General features: G+C 46.8%; 1 protein-coding gene across 2 annotated transcripts in view; it reads right to left on the reverse strand.

Moving 5' to 3' along the window:
* Positions 1-1,169: 1,169 nt before the first annotated feature.
* The window catches only part of LOC118209790 (dual specificity tyrosine-phosphorylation-regulated kinase 1A-like), a 32,991-nt gene continuing 17,582 nt past the window's right edge, over positions 1,170-16,578 (reverse strand). Inside the window, exons 2-11 of one of the 2 annotated variants that reach the window (XM_035385440.1) lie at positions 14,153-14,349; positions 12,464-12,583; positions 12,124-12,312; positions 11,268-11,415; positions 10,208-10,494; positions 9,396-9,542; positions 8,079-8,219; positions 7,267-7,570; positions 6,381-6,505; positions 1,170-5,419 (exon numbers count right to left, since the gene is read on the reverse strand). In XM_035385440.1, the coding sequence (XP_035241331.1) occupies positions 4,811-5,419; positions 6,381-6,505; positions 7,267-7,570; positions 8,079-8,219; positions 9,396-9,542; positions 10,208-10,494; positions 11,268-11,415; positions 12,124-12,312; positions 12,464-12,583; positions 14,153-14,349 (2,267 nt within the window). In that variant the 3' untranslated portion in view covers positions 1,170-4,810. The remainder of the gene's footprint in view (positions 5,420-6,380; positions 6,506-7,266; positions 7,571-8,078; positions 8,220-9,395; positions 9,543-10,207; positions 10,495-11,267; positions 11,416-12,123; positions 12,313-12,463; positions 12,584-14,152; positions 14,350-16,578) is intronic. The other variant, XM_035385441.1, reaches the window with a different exon arrangement.

Below are 16,578 nucleotides of genomic sequence, written 5' to 3' on the forward strand. Positions count from 1 at the left end.
TACCATATGCTTACCATTCAACTAGAGGCCCTTACTGCCTCACATATACAACACAAAGATTGCAACTGGAACCATCTCTGTTTGGCAAAGGATTTAAACAAGCGCTTAGCTGCTACTGGTTGGGAATGCAATTTGAGAACACTGTTCCACACTGTTGCCATCTGCTGGTTATGGCTGGCATTGCATTTTTTATTGCTCAATGTCCCAGATAAAGGCACTGCCAGCACTCCTAAAAAGGCAGAGGCCCAAAACATTTGGCTAATGGGCTTTCATGTTCACTTCCCTACTATATTTACTTATTAGACTTAAGTGATATCTGTCTAAATGTACTCCAGCCCAAAGCAACTTCACTTCTTGAAATAAGTAGTGAGTCAAAACTGTCACTGATATGGAACAACAGATTCAGGGGAAGATTTACTCTGTATTTGCACTTCCGCACTTCAGGGAAGAGAGAAACCGTTGACGACACACAACAGTTGGCCACTCGTTGTTTTGTGCATCTTCAGTCTCTGATTGGTTAAAAACTAAGTAGCGCACAGTGTTTCAAGAACAGCACTACTTCAGTCTTCACATGCTCTGGAGAGTTCTAGATTGCTTCACAGTAGCACTGGGTTTAGGGAATTTGAATTTAAAACAGACACTAAGTGATATCAAGAGGTAGCTGTTAGCTTAAAAATAATTCATTTCAAAAGATAAAGCCCTAGTACTAGGACAGGCTGAGTAAATCAAACTTGAAAAAATAAAAAATGGGAAATGATTGAGAACTTTCCAGGGAGTCCTTGCAGGTAATTGGATCACTTTATCAATCTTCTATAAAATAACAATAAAATAAATACTAAAAATAAGTGCAGGGGGGCATTGACATTTCTGAAGATTTTGAGACTTGCCAGATACCAATATTCTACCGATCTCCCCCCACACTCCTACTTGCTGAGGGAACAGGATTCCTCCTAATATTTTAGTGTCGGCTTTAACAGGTCCTTATAATGCTCCAATGTCCAAAGTTAAAATCTGTGAATGCTTTATTTGCTGCATAAGGAGATGGCCTATGACATCTTTCCCTGCTCAGTGTTCTGCTGATTATGATTTCCTGGGCATTTTCTATCCAAAAGCATTGTGAGAGTTAAGAGAGAAAGAGACAGCAGACACAGTAAAGGCTCGAAACCATGTTAATTAACTTCTTTTTTATATATCATACATAAGACTGCTTGAATATAATACAAAGGGCATCATCATATACACAGCAAAGCCTTGACTAGATCGTACGATCTGTGGACACAGGTGCTTCGCCTTATACCATGCTGTTCAGCTTTACAGTGCAGGTCAGACATCCTGTAACCAAACCGTGTAGTCAACCATTCAAAACCGGACCGGGGTGGGGGGGGGGGGGGGGGGGGGGGGACAAAGCATATCGGAAAGAAAAAGAAAATAAAAATCCAAAGAGCAGTTTCTTTTTTTTTCTTCTTAAAATGAAAAAGAATGAAGAATCTGACATTTCTTTATACCGTGTGGCCAAAGAAGTCGACAAAGCACAGACTATACATAGTCTAGATGGTTGTGCGCACCAAATAAGTGTACGATGATCGGACGTAAAAATGGCCCCACGTTTGAAGCTTGCACTAAGTTCTTTATAAACAACAACAACGGAAAAGAAAAGGCTAACAGGTTCATTGAGAAACATGCACACGCAATACCCTGTCTGAAGTACTTTTAAGGTAAGGAGGTCTAGTGTTTTCCTGTTTCAAAACTCGACACTTGAACATTGTACAGCCGTTGTCAACTTGCCCGGAAGCAACGTTTCCCCGTAAACTAAAAGTCACAGAATTCCTTCCACTGAATAGCACCCACACTGACAACAACGCAATCAAAATACCAGCAGGAGAAATGTGGTGAGTTCTTAACTTCCTTTATTAAAAATATATATATATAATATATATAAATAGGTACATAAATTCTATTTTTACTATTAAAATCTTGTGTGTGTGTGTGAGTGTGTGTGTGTGTGTGCGCACGTGTGTGTGTGTGTGTGGGAAGAAAGGCAGGGGTGAAACCTTAATACTTGAAGAGCCGATCTGAGTATAAGCTTTCTCCTTAAAATGTTGCTCAGGTTCATAAATCCCTCACGCTGTAATTTTTTGTTACTTTTTAAAATTGTAATATTGTAGTATGAAGCACAAGACTATTATTTTATTTTTTTTAATTTCTCAACTAGGAAAAATGACCTGACTACTCACAAAAACTATGGTGAATTGTTGATACATTTCCCATGAAATGGCAGCCAAGCCGAGTGGTGTTTTGTGGGTGAGCGCACCATGCAAGATTCGCCCCCTGTAGTACGTAAGCAAGTTTGTGGCAGCATTTACAAACTTGATTCGAGGACTATGATCAAACTAAATTTTTTTGAACAGTAGTATGCTAAAACATACTAATCCGTCACAGGGAGGGAGGGAGGTTTTGAATTATTAGAACTTAACGTAGTTTAACGTCCCTAAACTTCCTGGATGGGTCATTATTGTAATGGTCCGCGTGGAATCACCAAGCTCATATTGACACAGTTTTCTTTTCGGAAATAAGCGAAGGAGATATTTTCTTCAGACGTGTTAACTGAGTGGATTAAGTTTTGCATGACAGGCTTTTTAGAACCTACCATTTCCCAACTTAAGAACTGTCAAGCTGGAAGTTGGACTTTATAAAATGTTATGAAAATTCGGGAGGACACTGGCTTCTCTAGCTATAGTGTTGCAAATGACCAATTACGTATTTAAAAGTACAGGGGATTTAAACAGTGGGCTGTGGCAAATTGCTCTTATGCAGGACTTGTCACCACTGGTCATGCTCAGGATAAAATGGCTTTCATCATCATCATCATCATGGAACAAGCTGTTTTTGGACATATAGCCTTTAAACTTCAATGATATCTTAACTGTGTCTAGATTCTAAGATGTACGCTGGAAGTCTATTTGAGGCTTCAGGAACTCTCTCTAAAATTCACCAGTTCGCACTGAAAAAAAGTGACTTTAAAATGGCTTGATAAAACCACAGCATTTCATTTACAGCGTAGTTCTTCTTGCCCGGACTAGCCAGCCATTATTATTACGGAATTCCAGAGCCTGCAGAGTAACAGCCAGTTCCTCCACTTGCCCATAAAAACAATGTTCTACAAATAGACCACATTTGTGTTTCTTTTTTTTTTTTTTGTTTTTGTTTTTTTGGGAGGGGGCGCAAACTGATTCAACCGATTACATCCAGGATACAGCTAACAGTAAAATGCATGGAGTTAAACAGCGTGGGCTTCTACTAAAGCAAGTGGCACAGCCATTTTGTACGGACGGTTGGAAGGGTGAAGAGGAAACGAACGCCATTTTCGATAAACCTTGTGTCAAAGTGCAGAACTGCTACATTATTGGTTACAGACATCTATGTGCTAAAAAAAGAACAGCTTTGGTACAATAAATTACCCAAAGGGGAAAAACCATTTTTTGTTATATACTTCACAGCATAATTGTGAGGGGGATAGAAGCAGTCGTGTAAAAATTTCTGCATTTTTAAATGTTCAAAATGAAGAGGACCTTTTGTGCAGATGCTCTGATGGGTGGGGGGTGGGGAAACTACATGCTGAGGGGAAGTAAGCAAAGAGAAATAAGCATGTCAGTAGCAGGACGGAACACAGTCGTAGACTCCCATCTATCGCGCCTCTCTAGTTCTGTGACCTTCCAGGTTATTTGAGCCGGCGTGTTTAGGACACGCGTGTGAACTTACCGGGACCCCCGCGATCGCGGGGGGCCACAAAAAAAGTGATACATCTTTAAAAGAAAGGCCTCTTAAAATCACCGTTCTCAAACACACCCCTTTCCCCCGGTCATTTCCTTCTCTCAGTAAAGAATTAAGGGCAGTGTAAAGATAAAAATAGAGGAAAGCTTCTTTCTTTCTTTTTCTTTTTTTGAATAATTATTCAAATAATAGTCCAGTTTTTTTTCCCCCATTCAGAATCCAATACTCATAAGGCCAAAGGGTTATCTGAATAGACAGCCGCTGCCTGACATCCCTAGTGTTTGGGCCGCGACGGACAACCACCGGGGTTGTTCTTCAGTGCGTCTCCTTGGTACGGGGCCCGGAGAGTCCCAGCATGCCCGGCGTCCGGAGAGCGCTGCGTCCGCGCTCCCTTTCCCCCTCCGGGAGTCCGGCTCCGCCCCCAAAGTGCCCCCGCCTCCGCCCCCCCCCCCTGCAAAGAGCAACGCCGGACCGACGCCACCGCCGCTGCGAGCGCTTCCTTCCTCCTCGTCACGCTACGGGATTGTGGGAACACAACTGCAATGGGTTAACTACTGGGTGCCACTGTAATGCGATGTGAACTCAACCGGTTGAAGTGTGAGGATGTAACAGCATTCTGAGATCAACGACAAATCGGCTGAACAGCAATCGCTGTCTAAACCACAGGTAGTACCGACACAGAGCGCTTGCCGCTAATGAGATGGATCTCATTCAGGCGTGTCATAACTGGTGAAATGGATGATGGGTGCTGTAGTCCTTTTTTTCCCCCGAAGTACACACTCGGCAAGTCTACTTATTCTGCTCGTGACCGACAAAATAAGGGAGGAACGGAGTGATGGCGGATGAATGAAAAAGGGCTGTGTACTGCGGTAGCGGCTCGGCGATCCCTCTCCCTTCTGAAGTAAGCAGCATTTTGATCTCTATGCACTTCTCTTTGAAAAACACCACCTTGAAAAATACACACGGGTGGGTGGGGGGGTAGGAGGGAGGAGGGAGGGCGGGGGGTGGGAAAAAAACAACAAACCCATCGTCAGCTTAGTCACGAGCTGGCCACCGAGCTGGGCTGAACGCAGACGCCAGTCATGGGAGACTCCTCCCTGTCCATCCCCTGCCTCATGCTCAGGTGGGCCTCCGCGATGTAGTGGGCGGTCCCCGCGTTGGCGGCCAGCGGGAACGCCTGGTGCCCCGCCATGCCAGTCTCTTGGCGGGGGTTGGTGAAGGCGCCCAGCCCCATGCCCATGCCCACGCCGCCGTTCTGGCCCAGGTCCAAGGCGTGGGCGCCCACGGGGCGGCCCTGGTAGGCCTGGTTGCCCTGGTTCCCGGTGGAAGAGGAGGACGTGGAGGACGAGGAGGCGGAGGAAGACAGGGAGGTCATGGACAGGTGCCCGTGCGCCACCTCCATGGAGTCCTGGGTGGAGGCGCTGCTCGTGGGGGAGTTGTAGAGGCGCGGGCGGGGTCGCATGGCCAGGCCCGGCCCGTGCGGGTGGTGGTGGAGGTGGGCGTGGGGGTGGTGGTGCGGGTGTAGCGCCTTGGGCTGCTGCGGAGGCACGTGGAAGGTGGTCTCCTGCACTGGGTGCGTCTCCACGGTGACCGGCTCCGATCCCACCCCGCCGGTCCACACCCCGGGCGGAGGGTACGGCTGTCTCACCTGCCGATCCCAGGGGCAAAACAGGACGGATGAGACACGGCGCAGAGCGGCCCTGGCTTACATTCCCCCTCAGTACACAGAGACTCAACGAAACGCCCCACACCTTCCCAACATCACAACAAGGCAACATCGTTAGGTACAAACAAACAGCCCGCTCCTCAATATAGCAAATCATGTGCCTGCAATTCAATGCAGCAAACATATATTTAACACAAAATGACACAAAAACATCCACAACTACAGTAGGTAAAAAGTTTCAGCAGGTATCAAATTTTTCTGCATTTACTGTGTCCACCCTTTGCCTTAATTACAGCTTCCGTTCTTTTTGGGAAACTAGCTTTGAGTTCTTCACAAGAATCTGCAGGGATATTTCTCAATATTTTCTTGTAAACATAGCCAAAGTTCAGTCTTAAAAGTAGGTTGCATTTTCTGCTCCTCTTGACCCAAGTAATCCCTAACACATTCAAAGATGTTAAGGTCTGGACCCTGGGGCGCATAGTGTTAGGCAGGCGCCAGTCATCCGGTCATTTTGACCGGCACTTTGAAAAATGAAAGGCTCCGTTTCTCTGTACCGGTCAAAATGACCAGTTGACTAGTCAAATGACTCAAATGCATTCACTTATGATACTATAAATATTAGTAATTTATTACATTGAAATACGCTATTTGACATGAAATAATTCATTAACTGCGGTTAACTTTTCGGCAGATATGCGTTTGCCGTGTTATAATATGCCGCAGGCGGGGTTCAAATTATCGTTGACTGCGGGGGAGTCCCGCCCCCCCCCCCGTTAACCAAAATTGGAAAAGCTGTCCCATAAGCAATTCTGTACAACAAAATGCACCGATTCCACAAAAGGAATCGATGTTCTTTCCTGAACAAAGCAGCCGCCCTCGTGGTCACTGTCATATCCAGCAGCTTAGAGCTGGAGAGGCGGTTACGCGGTTGGGCGGGGCTGACCTGCGGGCAGAGGTTGTCACAGTCTATGGCTGGCACCGCCGCGCTGAAGCGTCCTCCGCTGTGCCGGTGCTGATGCGTCGGGTCGGACCGCGCCCGACCGCCCGTGCTCATGCCAGAGGAACCTCCTGCAGGGAGACGGGACGACAGCTCGCTTACCCAGAGTTCAGCAAACAGCCCTGACGGCGAGCTCAGCCCACAGACACAGGGAAAGAGAGGAATCACGACCGTAAACACTGCCACCAATGCACAAAGCCAGGCTTTCACCAATTACCAAATGGGGCAGGGATATAAATAATACAGTATAACTGGCTGTATGAGAGTTTAAGGTCTTTGCTTGGCAGAAACCGCATGTGCACATTGGGCTAGGCTCATCCAGCTTACGGTCGATCCTAGGTTTTCACATTTGCGGTTTCTCAATATTTACCTCCCACTTCTAGGGGTACACTGTTGCTCTTTACACAAATGTATGCACTTGCCTTCTCAATGGATAAGAGCGTGGGTCAAATGCCTGTAATGTAATTTTAAGTAAAGTGACGTTATGCACAATTGACCAAAGCCGGAAAAGCCAGGCACATGCGGCTCGTTCTGCGAAATCACTGTGGGAGTTTTCATGCACCCCACAATCGACTAATGAATCCGGCTAGTGCCGAATGTGACCAGCAACTCTGCACGGGAAGCACACGGTTGGCCCACGGAAGGTTTCTGTTCAATAGGGGGCGCCTGCGGTTGACCCAAGCCAACAGCAGACGAAGAACCAGCCAGCTCAGAGTGAAAAGAGCAGAAACCCAGCGCTGCAGGAGAGTGTGGAGCGTGTGCCTGTCTGTGCTCTACCGAGCCGCCGGGGCGCGGTCGGACGGGCGCGCGCAGACGCGGGCAGAGGCAGTACCGGAGCTGGAGGACGTGCTGGACGTGGTTCCCGAGGACTGCGACTGCTCCAGCGCGGGGCTGGTGGACACGCTGCTGCTCGTGTTGGTCCCCTCGTCCGCCGTCTTCTTGAAGAAGCTGTGCTGCAGGGCGTAGTACGGCTGGATGCGGCTCTTGGGGTCGTAGTCCAGCATTCGTAAGATGAGGTCCTTGAATTTCAAGTAGTCTGCTACGGCGTGGCCCGACTCCCCGGCCCGACGCCCCCCCGGGCCCCCGGCCTCCACCCCCAGGACGGTGTGGAGCTTTCGGGAGGCCGGCGGTTTATACTGCGCGGGGCGGAACGGAGACAGGGCGTCAGTGGCACAACGAGGGTGAGGGATTCTGAACTACAATCCCCACAATGCTGAGCCACTGTAAAAAAAAACTACACACACAATACTGAATGAACCCCTCCCCTGCCTCCCCTCCCCTACAGTCATTCATTTAGACCAGGGATAACTCCTTCCTGGAGGGCTGCAGTGCCTGCAGGAATTTGTAGTTTCCCTTCAATCAGCAGCCAAGTAAGGCCTTGAGAATAAGGTGTGTGGGCTCTTCAGGAAATCAATGACTTCAAATAATCACTTGAGCTGAAACACATGGAGAACCAGCAGACACTGCAGCCCTCTAGAACTGGCGTTTGACACCCCTGATTTAGACCCAGCACCGTGTACTAGACGGTCTTACAAACAACTCCTACAAATTTAAAACTGTTCTCACAAGAACTACTGAGCTTCTCCCCTTTTACAAAACCGGCCGTCCCCCCTGCTTCCCACAACAGCACTTTCTAATGCTTACCCTTTTGCCATCTTTGGTCTTCTTAACACCCCATGTGCCGTCTGACAATCTCTCAAAGAATTTCCTGGCTTTGGGCGCCAGGTCCATTATGTGATTGGGAGGGATACCAAGAACTTCAACTATTTTATTCATTTGATCCACCTGAAAACAAACACAAATAACCACATTAAAGAAATGATCATGTTGAACTAGTTCCCAAAGTTAAACCGTTCCAGTGTATTAGGCAGGGAGGCCATGTATGTTATCCTGGATTGTCCTGGACCCGGAAATAATTTATAATAATCATAATATAAATTTCACCCTGGTATTACCAAAAAGTTGCTAGATATCCCATGCTGAATTTAAAAGCACTCTTAAAAGATCAGATAATTATCCAAAAGGCTAAAAGCCCATGAAGTAGCATCGGGTTCCTGGTAGTATCATTGATACTAAAAATATTGTCCTCAATATTTCTCAAAAATTTAATGGAAGTTTCATCTTTTGTACAATTCCAGCCGCCAATACAGTAGTGAACACAAAGATCGACAGATAGAGACATACAGACAAATGAACAGAAAGATGGACAGATAAAGCAACAGACAAACAGAAGTAAATACGTTCAGTATTTTATTACAAGCAATGTAAGTTCACATGCAACAAAATAGCACCCTCTACTGTGTCGTTTTCACATTACACCGTCTTATAAACAAAATTAAGAAGCAGCCTTATTGAGCCATTTGGACAGTAACATTCTGTGCAGTCATCTCTCCAAAGAAGCTGTCATTATCTGGTGGCTTCCCATCTTCACAGTGCACGTATAAAACAATATTCTTCCAATTGTTTCACTCTCTTATGGCATCAGTAAATCATATATATATTTTTTTTAAACTCGGATAAATTATTCACAAATTACTGCCCGGATTGGCATTTCATTGTGGCACCCAAGTTCGACAACTGATAAAAACTGATTAGTTCAGGGATGTGTGTGATAAGGGATCAGCGTTTCACATTCGCCTGTAGCCACAGGGAGGATGAGATCCCTGAGGAGAGGGGGAAAGTGCGAGTTATCCTTCAGGAACACTGTGTGCAGAGCTGAGATTATGCCACACGCCAGCACGGACGTCTACGCCACGCACCGAACCCGAATGACTCCGGCACGTTTTCACAGCATGGCGCGCGCTCGCCTTCCGTAACGGCGAAACGCAAATTCGGCCTGGACGTTGGAGACGTTTCGATGCGCGCCACTTTAAATCTGTCGGATGATTACGAATATCAGGACGGTTATTTGACACGTCACTGAAAGGACCTGGAAGCGACCCCCTCGGAGACCGGCCTTACCTCGTTGGCCCCGCTGAACAGGGGCTCGCCGGTGTGCATCTCCACCAGAATGCAGCCCAGGGACCACATGTCGATGGCCAGGTCGTAAGGCATCCCCAGCAGCACCTCGGGCGAGCGGTAGAACCGGCTCTGGATGTACTGGTATATCTGGGAAAAAGAGGAAAAACGGCAGTGTTACACACAGCTGTGCTCCAGCGCTAGGAGAAAGCGTGGGCATTACCCGCCACTGTCCTGAGAGTAACTCCAGCTGTGTTCACTTTGGGAAGTTATAACATCAGCACCTATATGCCCGGGTTCCTGCAACACTAAGAGTGTTTCAGCTTATAAAGAAGCCCTTTCTACTGATCCCCATTTTCACTGTTCTTTTCTCTTGCACTTGTGAATCACCTGTCCTCAATAGGAGCGTAAAGAAAACATCAAAGCATACAACTGCATCGATGTGACATGAATCGATCCTCATTGCGATTAATTGCTATTTTATTTTACATGGCAAACTTTTATTTAGGCAGATAACTTTGTAACATTGAGTTACACTCTTTGTTATTTCAATGATCTCGAGTGTCAGTGGGGATGGGTGGGGGGGAATCTGTCCAATCTAAAGGTCACGTTCAGATAATTACAGCTAATCATATCGTATTGTATCGTGACCAATCATTATTAATCGTGTCACACCGTATTGTTCACAGAAGCACTATCATGTCATTGATCGAGTTGTATCGTTACACCCCTAGCCCTCAATGACCCCCGTCTGCCAGTGGAAAATGTCCACATGACTACGGAGGCGAGCGGCGGCGGGGGGGATCAGGGCGCACCCTCTGGCCCAGCTGGCAGGAGCTGCCGAAGTCGACGATCTTGATGGCGCTGCGCTTGGGGTTGCAGAGCAGGATGTTCTCAGGCTTGAGGTCGCAGTGGATGATGCTGAGCTCGGGCGTGGCCAGGAAGAGCAGCGCCGTGCACATCTGCTGGGCGAACTTGCGCGTCAGGTTGAGCGACACGCCCCGGAAGTTGGTGTTCCTCAGCAGGTCGTACAGGTTGTACGACAGCATCTCGAACACCAGGCAGAGGTGGTTCCGGAACATGAAGTGACGCTTCAGGTGAACTAGGTTGAGGCGAGAGAGACAGGGGGGAGATGTCAAATTATGGCAAAAACAGGGACAAAAAAAAAAACAGTGTTTATGCTGGGAACAAAGTGCTAAATGAACATGAGCCACCAGCCAAATGAAGGTAAATTTAATCTGTGGCTCTAAGCCTCCCTGCCAGCCGCTTCGGAAAGTAACCCAAGTAACCACCCATCATTTGAAGGTCTGGTTCTACTTTAAAGATCTAGCTGCCTGGTAAACCAGTGAAACTGGCTGGTGACTTCTGGGATGTAGCAGTCACTGTGGTCAGCTTCATGCCCAGGCTGGGAGTAAGTGTGCTATGCTCCATGGGGACCCAGTATCACTGCAGCGTCACCGCCGCGTCACACAGCCGTACAGGGCTAGCACAGCAGATAAGACGGTAAACCCCACCAATGCACCGGCCTGTGAGCCAGAGGCCAGTGAGCCAGACCACACAGTGCTACAGGACAGCCAGCACCCCTCACAGCACAGCACTTTGCTGGGGAGGGCCGATGCGGAGGTAACCCAAGGATCCCTGGCTGCCTTAAACCCCACCCACAATTATGTCCCAACACTGGATGACAAGTCATTAGCCAACCAATCATGTAACCCAAGCTTGACCGTGCAGTGTCCAGACTACAGAGCTTAACCTGCTCTCAGTGACAGCTTCTATCACTGTGTATTATTAGGGTGCGCAGCGCAAGGTTGGCTTTCTTTGAAACGTAAGGAGCTAATTCAGGGGCCTGGGAGACCGAGCGGAGTTCATCATTACCGATGTAGTATTTCATCTCGGTGTCATGTTTGTTCATGAGCTCGAGGAGCCGCACTTCAATCTGCGCTTGATTGAGAAAAGCCTTCTTGTTCTTGATGATCTTAATTGCCACCCACTCCTGCTCCATTCGGTCGTACGCTTTAACAACCTAACGCCAGACAGAGAAATCACAGCGAGTGAGGCAGACACAAACACACGCACGCACACGAACAGACTCCACCGAGTGATTCGCCGCTACAGTTCAAGAACAACTTCAGACTCGACGATGGTTGGGCACGAAAACAGCCCTTTTTTCAACTAGTTCACCACACGACTTCCTTATGACGAGAAACACAGCTGTCTAGTCTTTGAAGACGTGCATGATTGTATCACATCACAACAATGATTATATATCAGACCTGGGCCAAATATGTATTTGTTTTGGATTCAAATACTTTTCCACGCTTTACTGATCTTGTCTGGTGTTTTGGAACCAATTAAATACTCTCAAAATGAACAAACCCGACCTTCAGGTCATACTGGCAGGCTTAATTACACCAGGCAAGATCTATAGGGCACAGAAAAGTATTTTAATCCAAAAGAAATAGGTATTTGACCCAGGTCTGTTATATAGTGTATAAATAGCATGATTTTGACATAACAGCTGTAAGGAAAAAATGGTTGGAATATTGTTAGCATTTCTATTGCATTATGCTGATACCAACTGGCACAACTGGGGTTGGTAATATTTTCGGTGTTACGTCAAACAAACAAATGAACAAACTAAAAACGACTGACTGACTCACAAACTAACTCCTGAAACTAACAGCACCACAGAACCATGCAAAAAATGGAGACTCCCACGGGTGTATCGTACCTGGCCAAACGACCCTTTGCCTATTAGGGAATCGATTTCATATCGGTCCATCCACTTCTCCCCATTCTTGACGATGTAGTCGTAGTTGTCGTCGTCGTAGCCGTCGTTGTAGACCTTCCTCTCCTTCTTGTGGCTGGAGTCCTCTCCCTGGGCCTGCTGGTGTCTCCGCTTCTTTTTTGCATAGTATACCTGCCGAGGGGCGAGGCGAGGGCCGGACAGAGGGTTAGGCTCATACAGCCGCCGGTAAGCATCGCGGACGAGAGGAGCTATTCACGCAGCACGCTGACGGTTAGGGGAGAACACCCCCCCCCTACCCCCGGGGCTGCGGTCTGAGTCTCACCTCATTGATGTGTTTGTAGGTTTTGATCAGGTCGATAGAGAGCTTCCTCAGGGGAGCTGTCGCTGGGTCACGAAAGCACTGGGGCACGAGCCTCTGCAACATGACAATATCAGGGATCCCCTGAAACGCAAACACGCGGCGCGGCGGTTAAACCTCACCCTTAACGCATTAGAGAGGACTGGCGATAGCATGCTGCCATATGGACGAGTGCATTCGATGTTACTTTGACCAGGGACTGACTCCGGTAGAAACCAGGGACTGACTTTCAGCCAGAAACTTGGAAGTTCTCTATTACTGACAAATGTAATGCTGTTTATAGGCTACCTGAGTCAGTCCCTGCTCAATGTAAAATTGAATATGTTCATTCTTCATAGGACAACATGCTATAGTCCAGTGCGTCACACATAATCGCTGCACATTTTCTTCTGCTTTACGACTACATGTTTTATGTTTGTAATGTGTTTTTGATGCCTTTTCTATATCATGTGTACCCAAAGGCAAATTAATAAGTAAATCTATAGATTCTTAAAGTAATGCTGTGCTATCCCCAGTTTGTCACAAACAATCACTACACGTTAAGATTGCAGAGGTTATCTCGCGATCGCGAGAGAACGACTTCAGTTACGTAGAGATCATACGATAAGTAAGTTGTGATCTCGAGATAACAAGATCAACAAATATATATTGCACAGCCTCTACAGACTTCCATACATTAGACTGTTCTGCTGGAATGTTCTGGCAAAAATATACCAGCAGTGTGGCTTGTTTGGGTCCAGTTTCCCACCACAGAACTGAAGGTCAGCAGTGACTGTCTGTGTCATGCAAGCTTGGAACATGGATTACTTACACTTTCACTACGTAATTAAGCAATCAATTACGTTCACAAATAGATGCTACGTTCACAGCATGCTGGCAGTGTTTTACACAGCACACATGAGTTCATAGAGGTCACAAAAAGAGCTCCCTTTGCTCTTTATGGCCACATTACCGGCCCATTCTAACTTCCCCAACAGTCTGTGAGCAGATAAATCCTAGAAACTGGTGTTTTTGAGGTGATAACACAGTAGTGGGGGGTCTTAGATAGAGACTCCTTTACATAATTAACCAGTGGGATGTCAAACCAAAATCCGGGATTGTTTAGAGTTCTGCCCATTCGGTTAGGCGGAATTACGTGAAGCTACAACTCTATCTTAGCTACAAAACTGAGCACTACAAAAACAAAGCATATTGTTATATTTGTAATTTTTTAGCTTCAATAGTTAAGGGGTTTAGTGTAGACCTAAAGTAATTAAGTAAATCACACTGATTAACGAAAGTAACTTGTCATAAGGGGATTTTGAAACTGATCCACAGTGGCTTCGCAGCAGAACTTTCCATATGTCTCTCTGTTTTAACATACACCATTTTGGTCTCCATAGCGTAATAATCATGTAAAGTAATGGTGCTGTGTACATTATGTTAGTATGTAAAAATTAAGTACACACTCACACACAGACAAGCGTGCGCGTAAAAAAAACACTCACACACACATACAGACATGCAGACACGCATGCACACGCACGCACACACGCATATACAGACATACGTGCATACGTGCACACACACGCACGCATGCACGCGCGCACGCACACACACAGACACGCGCACAGACCCCAACACTGTGAAGCGTGTGGCTTCTCACAGCCGTACCTGTTTGGCAGTGGTCTGCTGGGCCTGGTCGCTGTACGACAGCGCGGTGACAGGCTGGTCCGTGGTCTGCTGGTGACGGTCACTGTACTGCTGGTGCGAATGAGGCATGGGTGGAGCCACCTGAAGACCAGCAGCGTGGAAAGAAAACGAGGGTGCGAGCCGGACGGACGAAGGTTTGCATGCTGAAATCTCTCCTCCTGGAAAAGAGGGCCACAAACAAGCACGTCAGCTCAAAACCGCACATTCCCGGGACTTTCAAAGAGCCGATCCAGTCGATCGTGAGATTCACATGCGATAGACACGTTATACTTCCGTCTACAGCCAACCGTATGTTGGGCTACACTGGCCCTTGGCTGGTGAGAACTGTGCAAACCGCTGAAGAATTCAGCAAGAAATACACTACATGGTCAAAAGTATGTGGGCACCGAATCTCATCCCAAATTACGGACATTAATATGGAGTTGATCCACCCTTTGCAGCTATAACAATCTCCAGTCTTCTGGGAGGACTTCATACTAGATGTTGGAACATTGCTGCAAGGATTTGCTTCCATTCAGCCAGAAGAGCATTAGTAAGGTCAGGCACTGATGGGGCGATTAGGCCTGGCTCACAGTTGGCTTTCCAACTGGTCCCAAAGGTGCTGGATGGGGTTGAGGTCAGGGCTCTGTGCAGGCCACTCAAGTTCTTACACACCGATCTCTACAAAACCATTTCTATATGGACCTTACTGTTTGCCCAAGGACACTGTCATGCTGAAACAAGAAAGGGCCTTCCCCAAACTGTTGGGGAAGCACAGAATTGTCTAGAATGTCGCATTAAGATTTCCCTTCACTGGAAATACGAGGCCTAGCACAAACCATAAAAAACAGCCCAAGACGAAGAGATGTCCAAATACTACTGGTCATACAGTGCATGTATTCCTTTAATTCACCCTTAATCCAAGAAAGATTAATAGAAATTAATGAATGATCAGATAAACACTAGAGAGACACAACCGACAGCAGGCAGACAAGTTATTCCAGACTCCTCAGAAAGTGTTTTCTAGAAGGCTGCTTGTCTGCACACAGGCATAAACAACCTTGATAAGGGGTCGGGACAGATGGCAAAAGCACATCTAAGGAAGCACAGAATCATATCACAAAAACAGCCAAATATGTACACGAGTCACATTTTTATTCATTTACTTTATGCCAGGAGCCCCGCTCTCCATCCCACCAGAGCCGATACAGCTCCTTCAGAGTCTAAAGTGGCCGTCGGCACTGGGCTGACTGCTCCCCCTTCCCCCCCCCCCCACCATCCAGAGTACACTGCCTCTCTCTGCAGTGACTGTGGGGGAGGAGGGAGGGAGTTTGGCAAAAAAAAAAAGTGCTGCGTCACAGCACAGAGTTCACCTCTGATGTTGCTGAGAGGAACAGAGCGATGGAGAGAGCATTCACTCACAGTGCACATTATCACCTTTCAGTACATTATCACTTTTACACAATACGCTGGTTCCTTCCACCAAACAGAAAGCATTTTTGTAATCAAGTAATTAATTGAAACAGGAGTACAAAAGACAAGGACGGGCTCCTTTTCACTTCCAAACAGCACACCAGTTGTCCTGAAATCAAACCAAAGCTCTGAATCCCTGCCACTGCTCAAATTCACATTCGGTTGAGCCAGAGGGCAGGAGTCCTTCAGTGCTGGTGACATACAGGCTAGCCTATATCCGTACACAGAATTTATATGCAACCCAGTGACCAGAAGCTGACGTGAGAAAACTTCATTGTAATTTACGTGTGTTGCAGGTAAATTTTCTCACGCTGAAAGGAAAGAATAAAACGCATCTTCCGGTGTCTTCCTCATACATCAGTCAAAGATCTGCACAGCATCTGGGGCCAGATGTACAGTTTTCTAATAGTTCACTTGGTCTTTGACTGGCAAATGATCAAATCTCATATTTCTGTAAATTCACTTTAGGAGAAATCTGTGGCTGGCACTGTTCTGGGTTCTCCTTGGCTTACAGGATATGGTTTAGAAAGGTTGACAGGATGAAAGTACTGGACAAAACAAAACCAAGCTTGACTGGACTGTTTAGGTTCACGCACCTTGCAGAATAAAATTTGCACAACAATTTGCAAAACTTTGTACAAAAAAACTTTCACACGTGCTGTACTATAGTTTCTTGATAATTTGGTTGCCATGGTAGTGTCAATCAATTATTAAAATAAACAAATTCACTAAATAATTAACCACACATGAAAATGTAAGGCTACAATTATTATAATGACCACTTAGTACTGCCACTAGGCCTGGGTCAGTTCAGCTGAAAGACGCTACCCACTCATGCCTATGTACAGGCACAGGACGCTTGCCCATCCTCCTTCAAGGCAATGTCAAGTGCAAAAGCCTTGGTAAACATTTTAAAAAGGAGATTAACTCAGTAG

Source organism: Anguilla anguilla, chromosome 12, assembly GCF_013347855.1.
Source record: "Anguilla anguilla isolate fAngAng1 chromosome 12, fAngAng1.pri, whole genome shotgun sequence".
In the NCBI taxonomy this organism is placed as follows: domain Eukaryota; kingdom Metazoa; phylum Chordata; class Actinopteri; order Anguilliformes; family Anguillidae; genus Anguilla; species Anguilla anguilla.